Source organism: Zootoca vivipara, chromosome 15 (assembly GCF_963506605.1).
Source record: "Zootoca vivipara chromosome 15, rZooViv1.1, whole genome shotgun sequence".
NCBI classification, from domain to species: domain Eukaryota; kingdom Metazoa; phylum Chordata; class Lepidosauria; order Squamata; family Lacertidae; genus Zootoca; species Zootoca vivipara.
In genome coordinates this window covers 4,302,884-4,330,746 of record NC_083290.1, presented here as the reverse complement: position 1 = coordinate 4,330,746, position 27,863 = coordinate 4,302,884, and the positions used below count along the sequence as shown (strand labels likewise).

The following is a 27,863-nucleotide window of genomic DNA, read 5'->3' as shown; positions in this document are numbered from 1 at the left end:
ACTGACAGGTGGTAGAGGAAGCCAAACCCAACAAGTTATATCATACAGATTTTCTACTGGGGGAAAAAAAATTAAGCAAGTATACTGCCTTGGCCCAATAAAAAGCCCAGACGATTCGTGGCCCTGACATGAGTTATGAGATGATAAACGTGATCTGTGTGGTTTCTATCTGAAAATGAACGGAAATGCGGGTGCGAGTAAAACATGAGTCAGAAGCGTGACGCAGCGTCTAAAAAGGCTAATGCAATTCTAGGCAGCATCAATAACAAACAAACAAACAATAGTGAAGTGACCAAATAATGAGAAGTAATGGCAATGTTCTGCTTTGGTCAGTACTTACCTAGAGTACTCCAACTAATACAAGGCGCAGCAGGTTATCGGAAAGAAATGGAATGTTCCCCGCGGCAAGGAGATAAAAATGGCAAGGGGGTTTGGAGACCAAGCCATGTTTTGGAAAGTCAGAATATGTTTAGCCTGGAGGCAGGAACAGGAAGAATAACCTGCCAGTTCAGGCTGAACCCGTTCAGCATCATGATCTCACAGCGGCCAACCAGATGCTTATGGAAAGCCTGAAAGCAGGAACTGTGAGCAACACTTCTGGTTCCCAGTATACTGCCTCCAAGTGAGGGGAGGATTAGGGAGGGGAAGGGGCAAAGAGACAATGCAGAGCAGGCATAGGCAACCCTGGCTCTCCAGATGTTTTGGAACTACAACTCCCATGATCCCTGACCACTGGCCCTGCTAGCTAGGGATCATGGGAGTTGTAGTTCCAAAACATCTGGAGAGCCAAGGTTGCCTATGCCTGATGTTGTAGAGCAATGGTCCTTCAACTTCTCCCTCTACCTCGGACCACTTGGAACTTGGTGGACCACTTAATGAAACGCCCTCCCATCAGATGTCAAGGAGATAAATAACTATACAACTTTTGGAAGACATCTGAAGGCAGCCCTGTATTGGGAAGTTTAAAATATTTGATGTTTTATTATGGTTTTTATATGTGCTGGAAGCCACCCAGAGGGGCTGGGTAAACCCAGCCAGAGGAGTGGGGTATAACTATAATTATTATTATTATTATTATTATTATTATTATTATTATTATTATTATTATTCCTTTCATAAGAATTGTACAGTGCCTTGCTAGGTGCTGTATAGTTTTTAATTGCATTTTTACAGGCAGGTAAAACACAAGCCACCTCCTGAATGTGTCTCGGTCACAGAAAGGATTGAATGATTCAATCAGAATTACTTGCTTCCCTGCAAAGGAGTCCAATTGGAAAGTGCCCAGAGGATGGAGCTATGGATCACACAGAGATCCACCGGGAACCCTCCTCTGCAGGCCATGCCACACAGTTTGAGCTTTACTGTCCTGTTTTTTCATTTGCTTTGATTTTTCCTCCAGGAGGTTTGCAGCTGTGCCCAGAAAAGGATTCTTAAAAGGGAAGAGATTTATGGTGGGGGGTGGGGGGGTTTATTGAAAGGGCAGCTCAAAGCCTTACAAACGTCTCCAAGAGAGTAGCAGTCTGAGTACTTGGGCTGGGAGAGCCCATTTGAAGAGAAGGAGGAAAAAGGAGGTGTGGGAAGGCCGGCAAAAGCATTCCCCACATATTTCCATAATCAAGCACATCACTGTTTAGTTATTTCTTCTTCTTTTTTAAAAAAGAGAGACAGATGCATCCAAGTCAGAAAAAACCAACCTATTGGGCATGCATGTGTTTGAGAGAGCTACAATGTGTCACAAAAAATGCCAAATTTCCCTCATTTAGGGCAGGGTTGGGTAGAATCCCAGATGTGGCCCCCAGGCCTCTCTCTCTCTGGCTCTTGGAATTGTCTTGAGGCCACACCCTCTTTCCTCAGGCCACGCCCTTCACTGGACTTGCTGCACATCCTAAGTGAGGGTGTTTGGGCTTAGCTGAAAGGTGTTTTTGATCTCTGATCATAATAATATAATAATAATAAATATATTATTTATACCCCGCCCATCTGGCTGGGTTTCCCCAGCCACTCTGGGCGGCTTCCAACAGAAACATTAAAATACACTAATTTCTTAAACATTAAAAGCCTCCCTAAACAGGGCTGCCTTCAGATGTCTTCTAAAAATCTGGTAGCTGTTTTCCTTTTTGACATCTGATGGGAGGGCGTTCCACAGGGCAGGCGCCACCACCGAGAAGGCCCTCTGCCTGGTTCCCTGCAACTTGGCTTCTCGCAATGAGGGAACTGCAAGAAGGCCCTCGGAGCTGGACCTCAGTGTCCGGGCAGAACAATGGGGGTGGAGACGCTCCTTTAGGTATACTGGACCGAGGCCGTTTAGGGCTTTAAAGGTCAGCACCAACACTTTGAACTGTGCTCGGAAACGTACTGGGAGCCAATGTAGATCCTTCAAGACCGGTGTTATGTGGTCTCGGCGGCCGCTCCCAGTCACCACTCTAGCTGCCGCATTCTGGATTAGTTGTAGTTTCCGGGTCACCTTCAAAGGTAGCCCCACGTAGAGCGCATTGCAGTAGTCCAATCATGCCCCTTGCTTGCCAGGATGGAGGATAGGCAGAGAGGCATGTACGAGCGGGTGCAGAAATTAGCCTGCAGCACATTTCCCTTTGTTTCTCCACCCACCTTCCCCTCTGGCTCCGCCTACCACGTGGCCCTTGGAAGGTTGCTTAGTAGAGAACGTGGCCCTCAAGCAGGAAAAGCTTCCGTGTCCCTGGCTGAGGGCCTTGGAAAGCCAGTGGTTGTTGGCTTCTAAATGCAGAAGTAGTTCTCCGTCATGGACTGACTGGGTGCAGAGGCACCAGCTGGGAAACCCCCAATGGATGAAAGCTCAGAGCCCAGGAAGTGGCGGTGGGACGAGGAGGAGAGGTCAGAGGGAGCAGCCTGGGAAGAGGAGATGTTGGAAGATGAAGAGGCAACGGGGTTTAGTGAGCAGGAAGAAGATGTGGCAGAGAGCAGTCCAGAATCAGGGGCAGAAGTGGAAGCTGGAGAGGGGCGGGGGGCGGGGGGAGAGAAGGAGAGGCTCCATCACCGAGGGCCTTCTAGCCACGGTTCCCTCACTGCAAGAAGCGAAGTTACAGGGAATGAGGAAGAGGGCCTTCTCGGTGGTGGCGCCCGCCCTGTGGAACGCCCTCCCATCAGATGTCAAGGAAATAAACAACTATCTGACTTTTAGAAGACATCTGAAGGCAGCCCTGTTTAGGGAAGTTTTTAATGTTTGATGTTTTATTCTGTTTTTAATCTTTTGGGAGCCGCCCAGAGTGGCTGGGGAAACCCAGCCGGATGGGCAGGGTATAAATAAAATAATAATAATAATAATAATAATAATAATAATAATAATAATAATAATTACCTGTAGCAGCAGGTAGCAGGATGGTTCAGTGAGTAAAGAGGATGCATACATTCTGCATAATGCCCTCCACCGGACTCTGCTCTGTGGGTTTTTTTGAGTCAGCCCAAAGACCGGGAGGATCTGGGTTCTAAAAACCCACTGGACAGGGCAAAGGTGCAGTTGGTCGCTACCAGACCCACTGACCACACCTAGACATTAAGACATTTGTGAAAGCAAGTGGGATACAAGAATCCACAGAAAGAAACCATGCCGCATCTGCCCGTCGCCACTCTGCTTTCGCTTAAACCTCCTAAGAACTTTCTTGGCCAGACTACAAAGCCACTACGTAGATCTTCTTACAGATGAGATACAATGCAGCTGAAACAAAAGCCTTTCACCCTCACACCTGCCAAAGACAGCCGGGGGGGGGGGCGGGGACAGATGGACCCACCAAACCACCCAACGAGAAAGCAAAAAATGCATTTCCATATGCTCACTTCCTGGAATGGATTTAAGGGGCCTACTTAAAAGCATAGGGTGATCAATGTGCCTCCCCAAAATAGAATCTGCTAATTAAGGACCACATTTTCCTTTGGAAAGCAACACATCTATGTGCCAAAAAGTTTCAGAGAGATATATATATATATATTTGGTGGAGGGCAAGAGAGGGTCCTGTTGTCTTTGTTATTTCAATTTGATCCTTTTACATGGGTTTGTTTTGTGGTATTTTATGCATTGTGCCTTCCCATTATTTTCATTGATTATAGTTTAGTAATTCTTTATTGTAATTCTTAAGTGTAAAGAGTTTAATTATTATTTGCTGACCTTTAATTTTACAGTTTGCTATTACATTCTAACAGATAACTGCCTGTTGCTTTGTTCAATATGTTGTTAGTTTTAAAGTGATGTTTTTATTGTGACTTTTGCGTATGGGGTCAGAGTGTTATTAGGTGTGTGATTTGTCTCTCTATTTTGTTGTTCCTTCGATTTGTAAACCGCCTTGTGTATGGTGTAATATAGAAAGGTGGGACACAAATAAAAAGTGGAAACGGGAAAAGTGAAAGGAAAGGGTGGGGGGCTTCCAGACCGAGGGCCATTGATGGGCCCTTTGCACCACTCCACCTGGCCCTCAGGACTCTCCCCAGGCCACATCCCCTCCTCCAGCTCACCCCTTGCACACCCTCCTTGCATGTTTTTGCCTGGCAGAAAAATGTGTTCCTGGACTCTGTATTCTGCTCTGGTCAGACCTCACCTGGAGTACTGTGTCCAGTTCTGGGCACCACAGTTCAAGAAGGATACTGACAAGCTGGAACACGTCCAGAAGAGGGCAACCAAAATGGTCAAAGGCCTGGAAATGATGCCTTATGAGGAACGGCTTAGGGAGCTGGGTATGTTTAGCCTGGAGAAGAGAAGGTTAAGGGGTGATATGATAGCCATGTTCAAATATATAAAAGGATGTCATATAGAGGAGGGTAAAAGGTTGTTTTCTGCTGCTCCAGAGAAGCGGACACGGAACAATGGATTCAAACTACAAGAAAGAAGATTCCACCTAAACATTAGGAAGAACTTCCTGACAGTAAGAGCTGTTCGGCAGTGGAATTTGCTACCAAGGAGTGTGGTGGAGTCTCCTTCTTTGGAGGTCTTTAAGCAGAGGCTTGACAGGCATATGTCAAGAATGCTTTGATGGTGTTTCCTGCTTGGCAGGGGGTTGGACTGGATGGCCCTTGTGGTCTCTTCCAACTCTATGATTCTATGACTCTGATAACGCCTCTTGCTTGGCTGCATGGAGGGCCGAGAGCGCCGGACCAAGAGTGGCTATAGAAATGAGCCTCCTGTCTAAAGGTAAAATGCCAATTCAATGATCCACCCACTTTGTCCTCTGGTCCTGCCCACCAACAGTATGTAGTCCTTGGAAGGTTGGCCAGATGAAAAGCTGTGCCCTCCTCTGACCCACAGCCAGCCTCTCTGGGCAGCCAAGGCGACTCCTCAAGACGCCTGCAGTTGGCAAAGAGCTCAAGGCAGGTTCCCGGGAATGGTCCTTTCCACGGCGCTTTGCAGGCCAATAAACTTATCCCAGCCTGGCCTACCCCGCAGGCTTGTTGGCAGGATAAAACTAGAGGGTGGCGGAAACCTACACAGAAGAAGGGAGATAGATACGGGAGAAATAAATGCACTGAATTTTATAGCAAGCCTAACCATGCAATTATCGGAAAAGTCAAGGAGGCAGATGAGGAATGCCTCTCCGAGGGAGTGTGGAAGAGGCAAACTACACCACTGCTTTAGTACAGGAGTGTCCAACTAAACATCAGGAAGAATTTAATGACAGCAAGAGCTGTTTGACAGTGGAGCAGTCTCCCTCGGAAGGTTGTGCGCTCTCCTTCCTTGGAGTTTTTTTAAGATTGTACGGCCACCTGTCATCGCTGCTTTTTTGCCGAGATTCCTGCATTGCAGGGGGCTGGACTAGATGAGCCTCGGGGTCCCTTCCAACTCTACAATTCTATGATTCTACAGGAATAGGAACCGAGAGGCAGTGTGGTGCAGTGGTTAAGGTTTCAGACTAGGAGGGCAGGGGCAGGGGAGGGTGGGAAAGAAGCCACGGTTCGAACATCTGCATTCAGCCATGAAGCTTGCTGGGTGACCTTGGGCCAGCCTTGCCTACCTCGCAGGGTTATTAGTGAGGATTAAGAAGAACCTTATATGCCTTTGGAGGAGGGGGCAACATGATTCCATAAAACCTGGTGGCCGCCTTGTTGCAGCTCAGCTCCTCGGCCTAAAGCTTTCCACATGGGTCATTATCCAAGGCAACGAGCCGTTCCAAAATCCCCATAAGAGATGCCCGGTCCACACAGGAACATCGCAGAAGAACTCTGCTGGACCAAGACAAGGCTGATTCAGCCCAGCATCCCGGGGTCAACCCCGATGCCTCCAGGAAGCCCACAAGCAGAGCGGAGAGGCAACTGCCCCTTCTCCCCGCTCGCAAGCCCTGGAGTCCGGCGCTCCCAAGGCGTACCTTGGAAATGAGTTCGTCGTGGTTTGCCAGGTGGGCTCTGCAGTGGATGCAGCTGTAGGTTCTGTGGCACGAAGGCAGGTAAGCTTGGAACGTCTTGGACCGTGTCATCTTCACCATTGGAGCCACGGAGCGCTGGGTGAACTCGGGGGTGGCCCACGAGGCGCTCCCACAAGACGGGTCGCAGGGGAAACACTGGAACACGCAGGTGAAGGCCGTGGCTTGGCAGGGGGCGGGTGTGGGGCGGGCTCCACACGCTGGCGATGGCTTCGGGGGAAGAGAACCTGGAGCAGGGGCCGGTCGACGACCTGCTCGGACCTGCAGAGGGCAGAAGAAGAAAGAACAAGGGAGTGAAACAAAGGGTTTAAACAGATAAAAAGCCGCACAGGCAGACACCTGAAATTTTTCAGGTTCCGGCAACCCTGATATTTCTCCAAGCAGAAAGTTGAATTCAAACCTGGGTTTGCATGCATACACCCCTGAAATCTCTAAAGTTCCCGTTCTGAATGAGAAACACCAGGTTTTCCAATAAGGAAATTAAATTTAAGCCTGGGCACACACACACAAATGCACACACACGCAGAAACATCTATAATTGCTCAAGTTCCAGTTGTGAATGGCGAACTTGTGTTTGCAGAAGCACACACAGCTAAAACCTCTCATATTTGTTTCTTGCATGAGCAGCCCCAATCATTTTGCAATGGGGAAACAAATAAATTAAAAACCTGTCCCAGTTCACACATCAACACACACCTGGAATCTGTCAACTCCCAGTCCCCAATTATTTGCTGAGAAGGAAATGCAATTTGAAATATGCCAGGATTTTTCCCTGAGCTCCTAGAAACGGCTTTCCTTACGGCACAACCTTAGGTGGGTTTACTCAGAAGTTAGTCCGAGCAAAGCCAATGAAAAAGTTAGCAAGCATGCCAACGTCTCCAACACCAGATCTCTCGAAAGCTGTCTTCGGTGGAGATGCGAACACTAGAAATTTCCTTTTAAAAGAGAGATAAAAAATAGGGGTGGAGAAAAGAGCTTCTCCAGAAACATAGTTGTGCTTTCACAACACAGAATACAAAACAGGTTAGGCCTGTTTGCTTTCTGAGCAGTTTTCAAGTTTCTAGCCCTCTGTCTCTTTATTTTAAAATCAATAAAATGAAGCCTCCAGGGGTGCATTTGTGGGGCTAAAACTGACAGTTTTTACAGTGTGCAATCTCATCTACATGTTGACTCAGAAATAAGCTCCATTAAGCTCAATGGGACTTAAATTCCAAGAAAGTGTGCGCAGGATTTGTAGTCTTAGCACCTAAGTATTTCAAGTATGAGGAAGGGCCGCCTAGAGCTCAACGAGAGAGCGCTTGCTTTGCAAGCAGAAGGTCCCAGGGTTTAATCTCTGGCATCTCCAGGTAGGGCTGGGAGGCACTCCTGCCTGAAACCTTGGAAAGAGGCTGCCAGTCAGTGCAGACAATACTGGGCTAAATGGACCAAAGGTCTGATTCAGTATAAGGCTGGTTGCTATGTTCTCAACAGAGACGCGGGTTGCCTCCCAGTCAGGCCTATATCCTTTTACCCAGGGCAGGAAGGCGGGGGGGGGCAGGCGGGGGGGGGGCTGTAGCTTTCCAGATGTTGGTGAACTCCCACCAGTCTCAGGCAGCATGCTCAGTGGTCAGGGATGACGGGAATCCAACAACATCTGGGGCAGAGTTTCTCAATGTTTTTAGCTCCCCTTTTAGCTAAAAATCCCACGCTGCCCCTTCAAACATGGCTTGCCTGATTATTTTATTTGCATCAAAAAATTTTTAACTTAGGCTGCTGATGTTTTTTGTAAATCATTTTTATTAAATTTTCCACTTTAACCACCCAATCATATTCCAAATTATACAAATATCAGTTAATCAATTAATCCAAATATTCAGCCAAATTATGTTTTTTTGAAAACACTCACTCGCCCCTCCCCATATCTTCATAAGCACACACCCAAACACCCCCGGGGAGAGGCATACCTTCCTAGTTGAGAAACAATGATTGGGATGGATGTCACAGGTTCCTAAATTAGGGTCACAATTCAAAATATATTCATCATCATGTCCAAGCACCCCCAAACTCGGCCCTCCAGATGTTTTGGGACTACAATTCCCATCATCCCTGACCACTGGTCCTGTTAGCTAGGAACGATGGGAGTTGTAGTCCCAAAACATCTGGAGGGCCGAGTTTGGGGGTGCCTGGTCATGTCTCTAGTCCTTTTACTTACAGAGTTGGTCAACGGATGGGGTAATTGTCAAGGAACTGCTTTTACTTATTGAATAAATTGCCATATATTTGTGGGGCTAGAACCTCCATTTGCCTGAGGCTGATGGGAACTGAAGTTCCAAACATCTAGAAGGTGCCAGGCTGGTCAACATGGGTTTATGGTTTGCAACCCTATATAGTGGTGGCTTGCAAGACGAATTTAATTCGTTCCAGGACTCAATTCGTCCTACGAAATATTCGTCTTGCGAGTCACGGTTTCCCATAGGAATGCATTGAAACCTAATCAACGTGTTCCTATGGGCTCCGGGGGACTGGCCAAGGGGAAGACAGGCAGGGGCAGCCACCGCACCGCCACGCTTCGGCTCCGTCCCCCCTGGCAAAGGAAGATCAGCTGTCAGCATCCCGCGCTGACAGCTGATCTTCCTTTGCCGCCTTACTGCGCTACATTCTATGGCTGCGCTTCGCAAGAAAACCTTGCCGTCTTGCGAGTCCCTCGCGCAACGCAAAATTCTTTCATCTTGTGAGTTTTTCGTTGCGCGAGGCATTCGTCTTGCGAGATACCACTGTACTGTCAGCGATTGGGGGTGGTAGCAGTTGAAAAAATACTGAACGAAATAGGTCCTTTGCATGATTACTCAGAAGAAGGAAGTTAATTCTACTGTGTTCTACAGGACCTACATAGCAAGTGTGTGCTGTTATTGGGCTGCTATTTTTATTGATTTAAACAGTGCTTATATTTAGGCAAGTCAGTATATATATACATATATATGTATATATATATGTACCTTTAAAAACAACAACCTTCAAGCAGCAAGATGCACTATTTTCATATAGATATATAGTTTGGGGCATATGCTGATTCGATGCAGGTTTCAAATATATTAAAACCTCAGGCAATCGATCAACTGAGGACCAAATGACACAGTATATTTTTCATACACAGAAACTCGTCGTTTTTATTCTGAAGAGGAGATAAAAAGCAGCAGCCCCCATTTGGTCAAGAATGTGCCCCGATCAAGATTGGGGTCCACAAACCAGGTCCTTGCTGAAAATCATCTCTCCCCAAAAGTTTTCTGAAAAGAGCATCTTTGGGAGCCAAAAAGCACATGGATAGCATTGTCGCTGGACAATCCCTGATCTGCATTATGGCCCCAGCTGTTCTTCCTCCAATTTAGAAGTGGCCAGTTTAAACATCCTTCCGCATATTAAGCATTTCACCTATATTTGAAGTAACACAACCATTCTGCTAAAACCATAGGGTGTTCATTCTTCTTGATGTAAATACGCTTCCCCCCATCCATTGTATTACCTGGGTGGTTTTTTTTTAATCACTTTACTATCTGGTTAACTTGGAAGGGAAACTCCCCAGCAGACAAAATGAAAGGGGGAAAGCAGAAAAAGTTTTCTCTAAGCTGGCTGAAGTAACTTGCCAAAAGCAGAAGAATTGATCTCCCAAAAGGTGACCTCCAACTATTTCTGTCCTGCTGAAAACCATCTCCCTAACAAAAAGACCCCAAACCACAAATCTCAACACAATGAAGACGTTCCCCCAGCTCAGCAGAGGCAGGGCTGCTGATCACTCAGGGGGATTTGAGAGATACCACAGTGGGTGGAGATAGTAGGAGAGCAGAAGAGATCCCAATTGACCCAGCCGCCTGGATCACTAGACAGAAGGGAAGTTTCAACCACAGACTTCTTCCCCCACAGAAGCCCCCGGGGCGTTTAGAGGATGTGAAGCAGAAATATCCCCAAACTGTGTGCTGGGGTACCAAACCCTCCAAGTGTCCCTATTTGCGGCTTCGGACTCTCGTACCTACGGGGCCGCCTCTCCTGGTATGCCCCGCGGAGGACCTTAAGGTCCACAAACAACAATATTCTGGAGATCCCGAGCCATAAGGTGGCTAGATTGGCCTCAACTAGGGCCAGGGCCTTTTCAGTATTGGCCCCAACTTGGTGGAACGCTCTTTCACAGGAGACCAGGGCCCTGCGGGATTTGTCATCTTTCCGCAGGGCCTGCAAGACAGAGCTGTTCCGCCTGGCCTTTGGGTTGGATTCAGTCTGACCCCTGTGTTTTCCTCCCTCATGGTTTGGATTTATGGACTACTTAAAATGAGGCTGCATTTTAAATTTTAATATTGTATTTTAATCTGCATTTTAATTAATTGTTTTAATTGTTTTCTTTTCTTTTATGTCTTTTTGTAATTTCATTGGTGTTAGCCACCCTGAGCCCGGTTTTGACTGGGGAGGGCAGGGTATAAATACAATATTATTATTATTATTATTATTATTATTATTATTATTATTATTATTTTCAGGGACGTCCCTGATTTAGAGACACCCGGTTTCTGATTTGATCCCAGAATGTCCCACTTTTCCTTAGGATGTCCCTATTTCCATTTGAGGAATGTTGGAGGGTATGGAGTTATCCGACCCCTGAGCCGTCTGAAGGCAATCCTGTATAGGGAAGGTTTTTTAAAAAAGAATGTTTAATGTTTTATTATGTTTTCATATATGTCGGAAGCTGCCCGGAAGTTGGCTGGGGCAACCCACTAAGATTTGTGTGGTATAAAGAGTAAAATTATCATTGTGGAATGGGACATCAATATTTTTATCTGAGAAATGTTGGAGGGTATGGGGTACCATTGCCCCACAGGATGAGAAGCCCCCAGGCCCCATATGCACCATATATTAAGAGTGGGATCATACCAAGGAATTCTGGGAGCTGTAGTTTCTTAAGGGTGCTGAGAGTGGCAAGGAGGCCCTTCTTCCCATCACACAGCTACAATTCCCAGAGTTCTCTGGGAAGGTGGGGTATTACATGAAATAGCTCACAGCTCCTGTAAGGCCAGCGTTGCGGGGGGCTGGACTAGAGGATTCTTGAAGTCCCTGCCAACTCCGCGATTCTAATGCCGGACACTCCAAAAGGACGCTTTTCTCCCCAGCCAGCTACCGAGGATCCCTGCTCCGCTCTGCCCCAGGAGGGCAATGACAGGCACGAATGCCTCACTTGTCTCGTAAACTGCTGAGCAAGGGCCCTCTGCCATCACCATCGCAGTAAACTCAGCGCTTTTAAGCCTAAAAAAGAGAGAGAAAGGGAATGCAACACTTTGCAGAACTGCCAACTGAGCAGATCGGCTTTTCAGCAGGGGGGGAAAAGGGGGGGGAGCCCTCGAGATGCTCTGAGCTTGCCTGCCGCTTGCCAAACCTCTCCGATTCCAGACTATGGAAAGTGAGGCAGGAGATGGGGGTACACACACACAGGCTTGGGACGCAGGTGGGCTACAAGCCACAATGGCTGAGTTCAGCCTCCACTGTGGGAGGCAGCGAATCCCAGTTGTTGGGAATTAGAAGTGGAGGGAGTGTTTTTGTGGCGCTCAGGTCCTGCTTTTTGGGCTTCGCATTGGGGTATCTGGTCATAAAATCATAGAGTTGGAAGAGACCACAAGGGTCATCCAGTCCAACCCCCTGCCAAGCAGGAAACGCCATCAAAGCAATTTTGACATATGGCTGTCAAGCCTCTGCTTAAAGACCTCCAAAGAAGGAGACTCCACCACACTCCTTGGTAGCAAATTCCACTGCCGAACAGCTCTTACTGTCAGGAAGTTCTTCCTAATGTTTACCGTAGGTGGAATCTTCTTTCTTGTAGTTTGAATCCATTGCTCCGTGTCCGCTTCTCTGGAGCAGCAGAAAACAACCTTTCTCCCTCCTCTATAGGACATCCTTTTATATATTTGAACATGGCTATCATATCACCCCTTAACCTTCTCTTCTCCAGGCTAAACATACCCAGCTCCTTAAGCCGTTCCTCAGAAGGCATTGTTTCCAGGCCTTTGACCATTTTGGTTGCCCTCTTCTGGACACGTTCCAGCTTGTCCGTATCCTTCTTGAACTGTGGTGCCCAGAACTGGACACAGTACTCCAGGTGAGGTCTGACCAGAGCAGACCTGGTCTACAGTATTTGTTTACCAGCAGGGAGTTCCCGGCACCACAAACCCAAAAACATTGTGTTTTTTTATACGGATAGTGACTTTGTGAGTTTTAGGGCACAACCAACCCAGAGCTCCTACCTGACCCAGCCCATTTGCTAGTGTCTATTTAAGGTTCATTGGTCCGCCATCTTGATTCAACATGGCGTCTGGTTTCCAAACACAGATGAAGGCTGCTTCCTCCACCTCGGGGACCCTGCGTTGCGCGATGTCTTCAGAGGCCTCCAAATCAACAAGGGTTTCCAATTAACCCAACCCTTAACCCAGAATCGTGAGGACTGGGAGAGTGTTCTGTTTCAGTGGAAGAGCCTCAAGCTTTGCCCAGGCTCAATCCCCAGCAGACCTCCAAGCAGGATGGAGAAAGACCTGCATGGCTGGAGAGCTGCTGCCAGTCAGTGTAGGCAATCCTGAGCTTGATGGGCCAAGGGTCTGACTCAGGATTAAGGTAGCTTTCGGAGAAAATGGGCTGCCGATTTGTGGATCCTAATCCAACTTCCCGCTGTGTAAAGAGGCTGGTGTGAATATGCCCACACGTCGCCATTGTTGATCGCACAAAAATACTGTATATAAATAAAACCAGTTGCAGCCTCCCAGGGCCCCTTCTTTTATGCTTTGGCCAGCTCATGGCTGGATGGAAAAGGCCTTTTTGAGCTATTTAAAGCCCAGAGCCTTCTGTTTCTATTCCTGATGGGAGAGCTGCCGGAGTATTTGAAGATTAGGGAGTGTTTGACTTCCACTCCCTGCTCCTTAAATAGGGGCTTCCCTCAAATCAACGCCCCCTCCAGCGGTTTAAAGCTTTGTCGAGAAGGAGATTCTGTTTTTGGAGGGAGCCTTTGCCTGGGTGGCAAGGTCTGCTCTACCCACACGCCCTTTCCCTTTCATTCTCTCTCCCAAACACACATGAAAAGGCTTCCCCTGCCAATCTGGGCCAATCAGCTGGCTATTATGGGCAGAAGAGCCAGCCAGTATGAGATCTGTTGGCAATCCCTACTGAGCTGTAGATAAGTGTAAACTTGCTGAGAAGTGTGAATGATAGTGACCAGCTGGAATGTGTCCTTGAACTCTGATAGTGTCTCTTGCTAGTCTGGATGACGGCCAGAGAGAGGCTTGTGTGAGCGTGTCAAAAAGTGAAAATCTGGACACAACAAAGTTGTTGGAGCTACACGTCCGACATGAGCTGGCAACCCTACCCACTGTATGAAAAAGCCACAAAATTCACAAACAGAAAGGAGCATGGCCTTTGAACCAAAAACACTTCCCCACCTTAACTTATCCTGTAAGAATGTACAAATCACAGGCCAGATCATTTGCCCACTTAGCCCAATATTGCCTGCTTTGACTGGCAGCAGCTCTTGCCAGCTACCTAGGGTTCTTTCCAACTGGAGGTGCTGGGGATGAAATTTGAGGCAAAGCATATGTTCTATTCACTGAGCATTGGTCTCTTCCCCATATATGCACGACTCTTTTCCGGGTATAGAGCGACTGTGCCTTCTTATTGGACATTCTGCCCTCTGTGTATGCTCAGGGGCAAATTCTTACTACTGCTTGATGTGCATTTTAAACGTCTAGACTGCACTCATCTCACAAGGTCTGACATAGGTGCCAACCCCCTGGGTGTCCGAGCACCCACAAAATTCCCCATGGAAGGGCCGGGCACCCATAAATTTCTGTGCCAGGGCCATGCACACAACATGGTACCCAAGGCGCCAGGGCTCCCATGGTCAAAGGGCCATGTTGGCACTCCTGGGGTCTGGCAGGGAGGCCAGAGCAGAACAATGCATTTTTCCCCTATTTAGAATTATTTTCGATTTTATTTGTTTCCTGCATTTCCTCCAAGGAGGTAGTGTGCTAGGTCCTCCCCCCCCCTTGATAGGAGCAGCTTGATGATGCCAACAGCCCCTACCCCACCTTCAGAGGGAGCAGCTGTCTGTACCTGACCCACACTTGATGGGGCGGGGGGGAGCAACCTCTCAATGGATGGCGGGTGGGCAGGCAGGCAAGGAGCAGCCTCTGGCTTGCAGGCCAATCAAGGCCCGCAAGATGTTGTTTCAAAACCCATATTCACCTTCCACTCAGCCGGCATCGCTCTGATGGGGGCAACATCAACTAATGGATGCAGGTTCAGGGTTAGATCCTGTGCTACCTGCTGAACAGATGCATGCAGCACACAGCTGTCTGAAAGCTGCTTTCTACCCAGCCCCGGGCTGCTCTTCAAAGCTCAGCTTCCCAGAGGTTTAAAAAACAGCGCTGGACTTTTTGCAAAGGGGCTTTCCAACAGGCCCATGCTGCTCTTTGACGTCCTGACGGTTGGGGCTACAAAGCGCAGCCGCATCTGATGTCACAGTGAGGGCAGGTGGCCTCCTAGGCAGAAAAGTTTCCTGCCCCTGCTGTAGACTTGCTAAAGCAAAATTTTAAAATCCCAATCCTTAAAGAAAAAAATTAACATCCCACAAACCTCTTCCACCAAGCTTCATCCCTTCCTCACCGCAGTTTTTATTTTGCCAGCCCCCCCTCTTGAAGAAATGAGACACTTTTCACACATTCATGCAGCGAGGGACCCCAGTGAGAGATGCTGGCTGAATCGTGACTCACCCCAGTGTCGCACATCACTCTGCTGTGCCTTTTTATGGTGAGGGGGTGAGACAGAAGCTGTATCCTACTTTCCCATTAAATATATATATATATTCCACAAACATAGGAGGCTGCCTTATGCTGAGCCACACCATCTAGCTCAGTATTGTCGACACTGACCAGCAGCGTCACTCCAGATTTTTCAGGAAGCGGGTATTTCACAGCCCTACCAGGAGATGTCATTTGACATTGAACATTGGACCTTCTAGATGCAAAGCAGATGTTCTAACACCCCACCCACCCACCCACCGAGCTAGGGCTTTGGAAAGGAGAATATATTGTAGGTTAGGAAGCATCACATTATTGGGGGTTGCAGGGACACATAAATTTTATTTTTCTATTCCAGCATGGTCAGGCAGCCATGCGCCAAATAAGCGACTGAACTTCAACTTCAGTCGTGGCCACGGAATAGATCAAAAATCCTTTAAACTGGAAATCCAGAAGTGAAGTGGTGCTGATAAGAATTCCACCTCTTTTTTGAAAGCTGAAGACATATACTTGGGAAACTTCTTCAGCTCTAGGGCTGCACCCAGTAATGGGCAACCTTCCAAGGGCCACATGCCACAGGTGGGCGGGGCCAAAGGCAAAAGTGGGCAGAGCAACAGATGTGAATTTTAAAATCTTTGGCTAGTCACATATTTGGGCATTATCAGAATGAACAGACACACTCCTGCCCGGGGGGTAAACAAGGAAGGTGTAGAACTGGGCTGGCAAGAGTCCAGAGGGCCACATAGAGAAGCTTGGGGTCCGCATTTGTCCCACTGGCCGAGCCCTGCTGTAACACAGCCAGGTAATAGATTGAACCCACAATCCCATGTTTGGCTGGGTTGTTGGCATGTCTGTCTGTCTTGCAAGACAAACTGTTGGAGAGTTACACTGCCTGCCTACACTGTGGCTGTAGAGACCAATATGGGAGAGACATGTTTTGTTGCAGTTGGGGCAGAGGATGACGTCTGGTTGTGCTGCTACAGACAGCGTTTCTCCTCTCTGCGCTCCTCCCAGAGGGCATTCCTCTGGTCACTGTTTTGCATGCACAAACTGACTATCTATCCTTCAAGCACTGTGTTCAGGCTCCTCCCAGCAGCCATTCCCACACAGCAAGGTTGATGTTGCCAGCCTTCGTGTCATGTCTGCTGACATTTTTATACAGAGTTGGTCTGCCAACGGGCCTGGTGCCTGAAGCATGTCCTTGGGGACCCTGCCATCTTCCATTCTGTGAACATGACCAAGCCAGCGTAGACGCCGCTGAGACAGGACTGCAAACATGCTGGGAATGTGGGCTTGGGAGAGCACAAATTTGTTTGAGACTCTGCCCTGCCATTTCCTGGGTTCCATTTCCAGCACAGCAACTTTTAGGCTTCATCTACACTTTAAAGCAGCAACATACTTCAAACTGCCATGGCTTCCTCCAAAGCACCTTGGGAAGTGTAGCTTCCCTGGGAAGCGGGACTCATTGCTACACCGCTCTGGAAATTGTAGCGCTGCATAGTGTCTCCTAATGTCTTTCAGCACCCTTAACAAACTAGAGTTCCCAAGATTCTCCCTTCTTCTTTTTGTGGGGGAAGGAATACTTGACTCTTTATAAAGTGGTATAATACTGCTTCATATGTAAGGTGCAGATGGCGCCCGAAAGTACAGGTGAAACTCGGAAAATCAGAATATCGTCGAAAAGTGCATTTATTTCAGTAAAGCAACTTAATATTTTTATTTTATTTTAATTTTTACAAATGCTTCCTTTTGGAAATTCCACAGTACAGTGGTACCTCAGTTTACAAACACAATTGGTTCCGGAAGTCTGCACTTAACCCGAAGTGAACTTTCCCGTTGAAAGTAATGGAAAGTGGATTAATCCGTTCCAGATGGGTCTGCGGAGTACTTAAACTGAAAATACTCAAACCGAGGCGTACTTAAACCGAGGTATGACTGTAATAAAACAAATAGTTACAATAATACAAAAATAAACATCGCTATTACATTTCATCAATTGCATTCCATTTATAATTGACCCGCCTAACGACTATTTGTTGTAATTGTAATTATTTGTCGTTGACATATCTTGCTTTGCATGTCATGCATCTGTCTCATATATTGGGTTTCACCTTTTAAGTTGCGTTACTGAAATAAATGCACTTTTCGACAATATTCTACCATTTTCCGAGTTTCACCTGTCTGCTAGATCCATCAGATTCCCCACCCCTCCAGGCAGGATCTCCTCTCTCCCTGCTTCCCCAAAAAGCAGTTTCAATGTTGGGTTGCAACCAGCTTCCCCACCCCCCATCAGGATTGGCATGCATCCCACGGTGGCAGAGCAGAGGGCAGGGCAGCCCTCAAGCCCGCAGAACTGAGAGAGTTGTGAGCGCCTTTCCGAAAGGAGAAATGTTTATTTCTTACCCTTGTATTGCAGAGGGGCTGGACTAGATGACCCCCTTGGTCCCCTTCCAAGTTGACAGTGCTATGCATATAAAAATAAATGTCCATTTGCCCTTGCTTTTTCTGGATCGTGCCACATAATCGCCACCTCCTGGCATTGCTCCATGTGGAGCAACAGATGTTTCGCTGAGCACAGTTTGGCAGGCGGCCAAGAGCTGCTCGAACAAATATATTCTCTTGCTCTCCCCACCCCACCCCCCCACTCCTGCCATGGCGCTTCTCTTCCAAATGATCCAAGTTCAAACAGCTAATTGGAGCTTAGCAGGTCAGCAACGCAAGAACACAGCATCTCCAGAACGTGTGCGCGCATCTTCACCCTCCGAAGTGGTGACCAGAGCTTTTCCAAAACACTGATGGCAAAATTATTATTATTATTTTAAATGGAGATGTGTGCCAGTCTTGCACTGCTAAAGGTGTGGGCTGACTGCAGCCTTCGGCAGCCTGAACTACAGCTCTCCCATCTTCCCTGGCCAGCGCTGCTTCCAAAACACCTGGAAGGGCACCCGATGGCCAAAGGTTGGGCGTTAAAGGGGTGGCTGACTCGCAGTTCTCCAGAGGCTGCCAAAATGCAATACCTGGATCCCTGGCAGGGACCGACGTTCAACAGCAGCTGGGCCAGCCACAGATTTAGCAACTCAGATATATGAGCTAATCTAAGCCAAATGGTGATTAGCACAGTGCAACCCTCCCAGGACGTGATGTTATTTAGAGTCTCCTACACCAGAGGCGTTCCATGTCTACGGCCAATAACAGCAATTTCTCTCTCTTTCCCATGTGATAAATGCTTGGGGGGAAAAGATACGAGAAAATAGGTCCAAACCAATGGGTGTTCCGCGTGGGGGAACCATAACGAAATGGTTACCAGGTTTAGAGAGCTTGCACCACTGGCTAGCGTTGCGGGATTTGGGGACGTAGCAATTAAAGGCATCGAGGCAAGCCGATGCGCCGAGGCATATCTTTTGTACCTGAGTCATCCCCTGGCAGATCACAGAGAAATACAATGAGTGATCATTGTTCTGCCAAGAACTCATCCGTACCTGAAGGAGCGTTTCCACCCCCATCGTTCTGCCCAGACACTGAGGTCCAGCGCCGAGGGCCTTCTGGCAGTTCCTTCACTGTGAGAAGCCAAGTTGCAGGGAACCAGGCAGAGGGCCTTCTCGGTAGTGGCACCCGCCCTGTGGAACGCCCTCCCACCAGATGTCAAAGAGAACAACAACTACCAGACTTTTAGAAGACATCTGAAGGCAGCCCTGTTTAGGGAAGCTTTCAATGTTTGATGGATTACTGTATTTTAATATTTTGTTGGAAGCCGCCCAGAGTGGCTGGGGAAGCCCAGCCAGATGGATCTTAGGCAAGTGAAAAGCTGCAGTTTGCTAGTTTGGGCTGCTGCTACTGCTGCTCTGGAGGCTTTTGCTCTGGCAAAGTGGCAATCTAAGGATCAGTCCAGGAAGAAATGCACTCTGCATCTTTTCTGCACCATTGAACACCATTCCCTTAAACCTGAAGGTTCTCATTTCTCAAAGCTCTTTTTGCTTTGATCCAACATATGCTGGTCATAAAAACGTGGATTGCATTATCTATCCAAAGAAAGGCAACCTTAAGTGATTAAAGGGCCACTCTTTAAATTAAGGTCACTCTTTGAGGTAGGCCGTAAACCTTCATTTACAAGGAGCAGGTTGTCTATAACCACAGAGGCTCAGAACCTGTGGATCTGGTACACATTAACCATTGATTACTCCTTCATTAACCTCTCTTTTTAAAAACAAAAAACAAGGCAACATGAATTGCAAGAGCTTAGATCAATATACGGTATATTGAAACACGCACACACCTCTAGTAAATTATGTCACCAGAAGACAGGTCTAGAACGAGGTTGTAAAGTTACTTGACGGTGTTTTAAAAGCAGTCCCTGAGGTGTGGAATATATCCATTTACAGCCACAAAAGCAAATTGTTATCCAACCACCAACCAGAGGACATCCTTTGTTTACTCCTAAGACAGCCTGCCCCAACATGGCAACCTCCAGAGGTTTTAGCCTACAACTCTCAAAAGCCCCACTGGGACTGAACCATGGTTTGTTGTTGGCTTATGAACCCTGACTTGTTTTAACTATGGTTTGCAGTTATGTGTGAGCCCCACCACCCCTTCCTTAACCATGGTTTGTTTGGAGCAGCCCAGACGCTCCCCAAATTACAAAGATGGCAAACAAGCCATGGTTTGTCGGACCATCTGTGGGACAACTCATGGTTTGTTAAGCAAACCACAGCATAGCAGTGGCAGAAGCTGTTAGGAGGAGCTGGGGCCCTGCAGAGAACAGAAGTTTGAAGTAAATGCACCAAAGCAGTATTCAAATGTCTGACGGGCTGTAACACAGAAGAGGGACTTGTTCTCCAATTTTGACTAAGCCTCAGGAGAAGCTTCCCAGTGGTACAAGCTATGTGATAGTGGAACAGACAGAGTCAAGGAGGTGGAAGACTTTCCTTTGCAGTGGAGGCTGGGGCAGGGGGATTTGGTAGGGACTAGGTGAGCTCAAGGTTACCAGAGCAGGGGCCACTGAAGCCAGACTATCCCCATTCAGATTGGAGGGGGGAGGCGAGAGAGAGAGGGAGAGAGAGAGAGAGTTCAGCTAGGTGTGCAGATCATGTGCAGATCATTGAGGAACCCAACCCTCTTGGCAGCAGTGCCTGGTGCCCATTAGGACTCGCAGGGTAGAAGGCAGGGAGGCCAACAGCAGGTGGCGCCAGAGGCAATGACTAAGTAAACAAGTAAGAAGACCCAACAAGTTTTTGGGGGGAGGAGGCAGGGCCGTCTCACCCATAGGCGCTAGGGGTGTGAGGCACTTGGGCGCCGGGCTCTGAGGGGCACCAGGCCGAGAGTCCGGGGCCCGAGAGTTGAGTCCGGGAAAGAGCCCACCCGTCGGTCGGAGCGCTGTGATGGGCTCTTCTGCTGTGGGCGGCTCGCACCGCAGGTTCAGGGGCAACCGAGCCAGCAAAATGCTGAGGCAGCCAGCCAGCTCCGCCCTCCTGCACGCCGGGCAGATCTTTGCACCGCAGCGCAGCATATGCTTAAGACAGCCCTGGAGGGAGGCCAAGGTTGGTAGGGCAATGCACAACCTGTCCTACTAGACCAGGCCCATGACTCAGATAAACAGCAATAGGGACAGCGAACTTTAACAGACCTCCAAATATAACAATGGAAGGACATGGACCTTCATCTTCATCCTTCAGACACCTGTAAAGGCAGGTGAAACAAGATCACCTTTCCTAGGATTGGGCAGGGGGTGTGGATATGCAGGGAACCAACTCTGTACGGTATTGCTTTGTGTCCAAGCCCCTCATTTGCTGCTGTGGCCATCCATTTCCAATTTATTTTATGTTTTGCCCTACGAGAGCTCGATATATATTTAGCCCATTCAGTTTAAGGCTTGGCATATCATGTTACCAACCGAGACTGCTGAGCTGGTTTTCCACCCCCAACCGCCTCATTTAAATGTAAAGAGAAAACAGATCCCCTTTTGTCTTCTAAATCAGTTCAGCTTGCAATTTTCCCTCTCTCTCTTTTCTCGCCCTGCAGACCAAATCACTGGTTGTTTTATATTTTCCTGCCTGCCTGCCTGCTCAGTTTCTCACTCCCCCACCTCTGCCCTGGCAGTCTGGCATCCCAACTCTGTATCTGTCTGCATCTGTCTGCAACCATTATCTGATCGGTGGGGGGCCCAGGAGCCAGGAAACTGACCTGCCTACCGGAGGCAGCTGCCCTGCTCTGGTGTCACTGGGAGCACAGATTTGCTTTATTTTTCTGCCAGCTATAATGCCTGCCTGGGATGCCAGAACCAGGAAAGGAGGTGGCTGCTTCTGCTGTTCTTAGAAAGATGAGTTTGAGACCTGGCAAAGCTGGTACGTTAAGGACCCACCAACTTCAGCCTTTTAGAAGACATATGAAGGCAGCCCTTTTTAGGGAAGCTTTTAATGCTTGACAGACTATTGTATTTTAATATTTTGTTGGAAGCCGCCCAGAGTGGCTTTATCAGTACCTGAAGGAGTCTCAAAGCAGCTAACATTCTCCTTTCACTTCCTCCCCCACAACAAACACTCTGTGAGGTGAGTGGGGCTGAAAGACTTCAAAGAAATGTGACTAGCCCAAGGTCACCCAGCAGCTGCATGTGGAGGAGCAAAGACGGGAACCCGGTTCCCCAGATTATGAGTCTACCGCTCTTAACCACTGCACCACACTGGCTCTGTCTGCCTTGCAACCAGTTCACAGGGCACCTTCTGGACACCTTCCTCTTCCTCCTGAATCTCAGTGTTGCCCCTGCACAACTCAGGATGGAGACAAAACTATAATCTGTTGGCCCTGTGTCTCTGTGTCTTCCTACCACCGAGTTCTCTGTACTAACAAGCACGAGAGGCATACCCAAGGGTAGGTGAAATCAGCCTCCATTGAGGGCACATTGGGGGCAGAAAAATCACCTATCAATGGGGTGTAAGATGTCAGTGTTGGAAACTCATATATACAGTGGTACCTCGGTTATCAAACATCTCCTTTGACGAACGGTTCGGAACTTGTTACAGGTAGGTAGCCGTGTTGGTCTGGATCGAAGTAAAATAAAAAAATTCCTTCAGTAGCACCTTAAAGACCAACTAAGTTTTTATTTTGGTATGAGCTTTCGTGTGCATGCACACTTCTCCGTAAACCCGCTTCCGTTTTTGAACACGCCTCAGAAGTCGAACTGCTTCCGCTGAGGCACCACTGTCTTTTTCTCAATTTTCTCTGTAAATTTGAAGACCGCCCTTTGTGCCTCGGTTTTCGAACGGTTCAGAAGTCGAACGGTCTTCCGGAACGGATTACGTTCGAAAACCAAGGTACCACTGTATAAGCTAATTGCCAAATGGCGCCTTGCCATGACGGAAGGTCTAGCCGCCCTCCCCCCCCCCCCAGTGAAATTTATGTAGTAGTAATAGTATTCATGACATTTCTATACTGCTTTATATTTTAAAGGGAAAAAATCTCAGAGCGGTTGACAAGACCTTAAAACATCAAATTAAAACAACCCAGAATAAAATGAATTCAAGCTTCAAGGAAAATATTTCAGATCCTTCTCGTAAGTGACCATTATTACCCTTCTGCAATAGGTTAGTTGACCTCTGGTTTTAATTTTTTTTACCCAGTTTTTATTGTCTGTATGGCATGCATGAATGTTATAAACCACATTTTCGTAATGGATGGCAGTATACAATATTTTGATAAACACCACAGATAAACATCACCTCCATCATTCTGCCCGGTCACTGAGGTCCAGCACCGAGGGCCTTCTGGCGGTTCCCTCGCTACAACAAGCCAAGTTACAGGGAACCAGGCAGAGGGCCTTCTCGGTAGTGGCGCCCGCCCTGTGGAACACCTTCCCAACAGATGTCAAAGAGGAAAACAACTACCAGACTTTTAGAAGACATCTGAAGGCAGCCCTGTTTAGGGAGGCTTTTAATGTTTAATAGATTACTGTGTTTTATTTTTCTGTTGGAAGCCGCCCAGAGTGGCTGGGGAAACCCAGCCAGATGGTCGGGGTATAAATAATAAATTATTATTAATATTATATTGTTATTATTATTATTATAAAAGTCATGGCTGAACCAAAGGAACGTCTAGCCTAGCAACCTTTCCCCACCTGTATAACATCAGAAGATGCCTTGCCAGGAAACTCCTCCATCCTCTTTCTTCAAAACTTGGCCTCAAGAATCTCTGCTGACTCAGCGTCTTTGATTTCATGCTTAAGAGGATGCCACCTGCATTACTTTCCCCCCTGCAGTCATGAGGACTAGACACTTTGCGACTTGTTTTTCTTCTTCTACTAACAGGTTAACTTTACCATTGATCCAGCGTGCTCCAATGTACACCCAAAGTCCTGGTGTTTTGGACACATAAACAAATCACCCACTTGTTGAGCCTAGAACGGCAGTCACGAATTTAGTTGGGATGGGGAAAAGGAGGCTAATTGAGGCTTGCTAAATGACTTTGGATACTGTCATGCGGAAGGTGTGGGCGAGCTAAATATTATTACCATCCTGTTTCCTATCTGCTTTGGTGACACGGCAGGCAAGGTTACACCTGCCCTTTCCTTTCCAGGGGAGGAGGCACTTACAAAACACAAGAATTACGTTTAGGATAGCTGGCATGCAGAACGCCTGGTCCCAGGGAAAGGCTATAAAATCAGAGTTTATCCCAGAAAGTGCTGTGCGTGCATTCCCCGCCCCCAGTAATTAATGATGATATAAAGAACAATAATTATCCATGATACGTTATGCATTGGCAACATGCAGGCTCAGAACCTATCATTCTGCTTTGCTGTTGTTTTTTACAGCAGGTTTCTGGCCTCGAAGGCAGCCTAACAGGTTAAGTCTGCAAAGGTTACTCATATGGTTCCAGTATTCAAGCAAGTCAGCTGATTGGTACAAGCCGTTCCCCTGACTAATCTGAGCATCAGATTCAAAATACATATTTGAATGTACTAAACGCTGGGTCAATGGTAAAGTAATCCCATCTCCGTTAAAAGGAGAAAAACAAGTTGCAAAGTGTCTAGTCCTCATGACTGCAGGGGGGGAAAGTAATGCAGGTGTAAGAGCTGTTTGACAGTGGAATTTGCTGCCAAGCAGTGTGGTGGAGTCTCCTTCTTTGGAGGTCTTTAAGCAGAGGCTTGACAGCCATATGTCAGGAATGCTTTGATGGTGTTTCCTGCTTGGCAGGGGGTTGGACTGGATGGCCCTTGTGGTCTCTCTTCCAACTCTATGATACTATGATTCTATGATCCTCTTGAGCATGTCTATATAGAAACTTAAGATAGATGGGAAGCACAATTTTTTAAAAATTTTTTTAAATCTTTACTCTCACTCAAAAAAATCCCTCTAGGTCCTAGTAGGACTTCTTTCCTCTCTACAATATCACTTGAAAATCACAAATGGTCTGCAGCAGTCCACGTAATGTTTCAGCCTGTTGCAGCAATTGTAAGACACTGTGCTAGATGCTGTACATTTTTTAAAATTGTATTATTTCTTGCATCTTATATATTGCATTTTATTGTACAGTATTATGATTCTGAATTTCACAGAATTTCAAATTGCAGTACGAGACAGGAAATAAAAGATGTAATACAAACACTTTTAAAAAAAATTCCAATATTAATATTGATTGCGGATCCACTGATGACCAGCTGAATGAAACTTGTGGACCAAACTTTGGGAACCCCTGCCTACTTGAAGACACAGACACACCTAAAAAGTTATTCTGCTTGCTTGATAGCCATCCTCCCCCCCAAAAAATACATAATGGTTGATCCATCAATTAAAACTCACTTCTCTTATTCGCTACGGTAAGATTTCTTTCTGTCAGGTAAAAGCCATTGTTATCCTGTTTTCCTAAAAGTACAGTAGCCATCTACAACAAGCTGTCAGGTCATTTTTGACTGACTTCATGAAAAACCAAAGGAAAACCAACTCTCTTCCAATATACAGAAAAGGGCTATTTTTCTTTCCACTCCCTTGCAAGGAATTCTTCTCACCATTGGTGACTATAGACAAGGGGGTTTCCAGGTAAGCCATACACCAGGCATAGGCAAGCTCAGCCCTCCAGATGTTTTGGGACTACAGCTCCCATCATCCCTGACCACTGGTCCTGTTAGCTAGGGAAGATGGGGAGTTGTAGTCCCAAAACATCTGGAGGGCTGAGTTTGCCTATGCCTGCCATGCGCTTTCAAGATTGTCAGAATCCAGAGCAGGATCTGGGGTGGGATGAAGAGACAGGAGAGTTTTCCACCTTGACTAGCAAAAGAACACATTAGGAAGAACAGTCACATATGCAAATTAAACTCATTTGTTCCTTCAGTAGCACCTTAGAGACTAACTAAGTTTGTCATAGGTATGAGCTTTCGTGTGCATACACACTTCTTCAGATACACTGAATACTGGCCCCAACAACATCCAACATACCATCTCAGGACTATTTAATTGCTCATCTTCTAACATTGTGTATGCCATCAAATGCCAACAGTGCCCTTCAGCTCTCTATATTGAACAAACAGGCCAAACCCTACGCCAAAGGATAAATGGACATAAATCTGACATCAGGAATCACAAGACAGAGAAACCAGTAGGAGAACACTTCAATCTCCCAGGACATTCTATACAAGATCTCAGAGTAGCCGTCTTATTACAAAAGAAGTTCAGAAATAGACTGGAAAGAGAAGTTGCTGAACTGCAACTCATTACCAAACTTGGAACCATGGAGAGACCTGGTCTGAATAGAGACATTGGATTCTTATCTCATACATGATAAAGCTATCTTTAGCCATCTCACCCCTTGCTTTTTCATGCAAGACAAATTGCAGTCATTAACAGTCATCAACGAGTTTCCACACCTATCAGTCAAACACCCATTCCCACCACCCTCCTGAGAATACCCCTCCCTACCCTCACACTATATATAAGGGTCTGGAGACTTCTGATTCAGTGTACAGTATATGAAGATATGTGCATGCACACGAAAGCTCATATCAATGACAAACTTAGTTGGTCTCTAAGGTGCTACTGGAAGGGGGGGGAAATTATTTTGTTTTGACTACGCCAGACCAACACGGCTACCTACCTGTAACTAATTTGTTCCTATGATCCAGAGGCCACATAATTCATATTATTTGACCCCTGCGCCCCAGCACAGAGCATAGCATAAACACCTCTGAGCATGCACAAAATGCATCCCCCTTGCCACAGAAAAATTCAACACCTTGGATAAATCCTGGAGTCTTTCTGCACCATGAATTCCCCCCCCCCAAAGAAAACACAAGTTTAAGCAGATCAGTTTGTCAGGAAAGAGGAGGACAGAGCAAGTTTGTTCAGAGTCAAGTTTAATGTAAAATATTCTGGATGCCTTGCTACCTATTATGCAGACTGCCTGCATAATAATGAACTTAGAGGGCTGAGAACTTTAAGTCTTTCGGTTACCTGAACACCACAATCACCAGGACTTTCCAGATACCTGCTCAATCCATTCAGGTCTGTCACAGGCTGTGCATTATTGATATTACGTTACTGATACACAGATACTCAGAAGCAAAGAAGGGGCTTCCTGGAGGAGAGACCAAGGTAACAAACACTTGCAAAGCCCTTGCAAGAAAACAGCCATCAAGCTCACTTAAGCAAATTTAGCAGCCATAAACATTTTGTGAAATAAATAAAAATATGAATCTGTCTGCCAGCATAGCTGCCAAGTTCTCCCTTTTTTAAAGGGAAATTCCCATATGCTGAATAGGCTTCCTCACGAGAAAAGGGAAAACTTGGCAGCTATGTCTGCCAGTTGAGATCAGTATCAGAGGCCTTGGAACCCCTACACAAGATCAGACAGGTCGGTGACCAAGGCATGGCCTTCTTAGTGTTGGCACCAAGACCACATAGCTATCTTACCCAGGGAGATCTGCCAAGCCCCTTTTATTTTAGTCTCCAGCCAGCTGCTGAATTCATACCTATCTATTAACATATGCTTGATTTTAGGATTTACCAGCCTGCGGTTCCCTGCTTTCAATCCTGGGTGCTCTTTAAAACCACTTAACTTTCATTGCTATTTTACAAACATTTTATATCAAATGTTTTTATTTTACCTGCTATTTTACAAACATTTTATATCAAATTACTTTTTGATGCACTGTTAGTTACACGTAAACCATACTGTAACCTCATTAGCCCACATAACTCACTAAGCCTCTGCAGCAGAGATCCCAATTAAATTCAAGCGATCGCGGCCCGGTGGTTCCCTCCCTCTCATGCCCCCCCCCAGTGGTTGTAGCACAACCCAAGTTTTTATCTCCGCACTCACTGCAGAATCACTGTTGTATCATTCACTGAATCGCAGCTGGCATAGATGCCATTGATCCGTTGATCTCCCTGACCCTAGACATGCCAGGAAGAAGGGTGGTTGTGGTGGTTTGGGGAAGAACCGTAACACTAACACCACGTGGGGCGGGGGGGGGGGAACAGGCTTTGTAACGAGCAGATCATACTTTGAAAGCGATTTAATGGAGAGCGAAATCACCACCAGAAAAGTCGAATGAAGTCAAATTATACGGATTATCAGCAATAATCGATGACAAGAATAAGCACTTTAATGAAGGAAATCACTGCCAGAACATTTGAGCCGTCTCAAATGATAAATTAATTTATTGACGCTCGGGAGACAATGGAGTGTGCCTCTGGGGGTGAAGTCAAACTGC

The 27,863-nt window shown here is 46.9% G+C and overlaps 1 protein-coding gene across 1 annotated transcript in view; it reads right to left on the bottom strand.

Moving 5' to 3' along the window:
• YPEL2 (yippee like 2) overlaps nt 1-27,863 on the bottom strand; it is a 55,949-nt gene that overhangs the window by 13,898 nt on the left and 14,188 nt on the right. Inside the window, exon 3 of the mRNA XM_060268576.1 lies at nt 6,324-6,638. Within this exon, the coding sequence (XP_060124559.1) occupies nt 6,324-6,638 (315 nt within the window). The remainder of the gene's footprint in view (nt 1-6,323; nt 6,639-27,863) is intronic.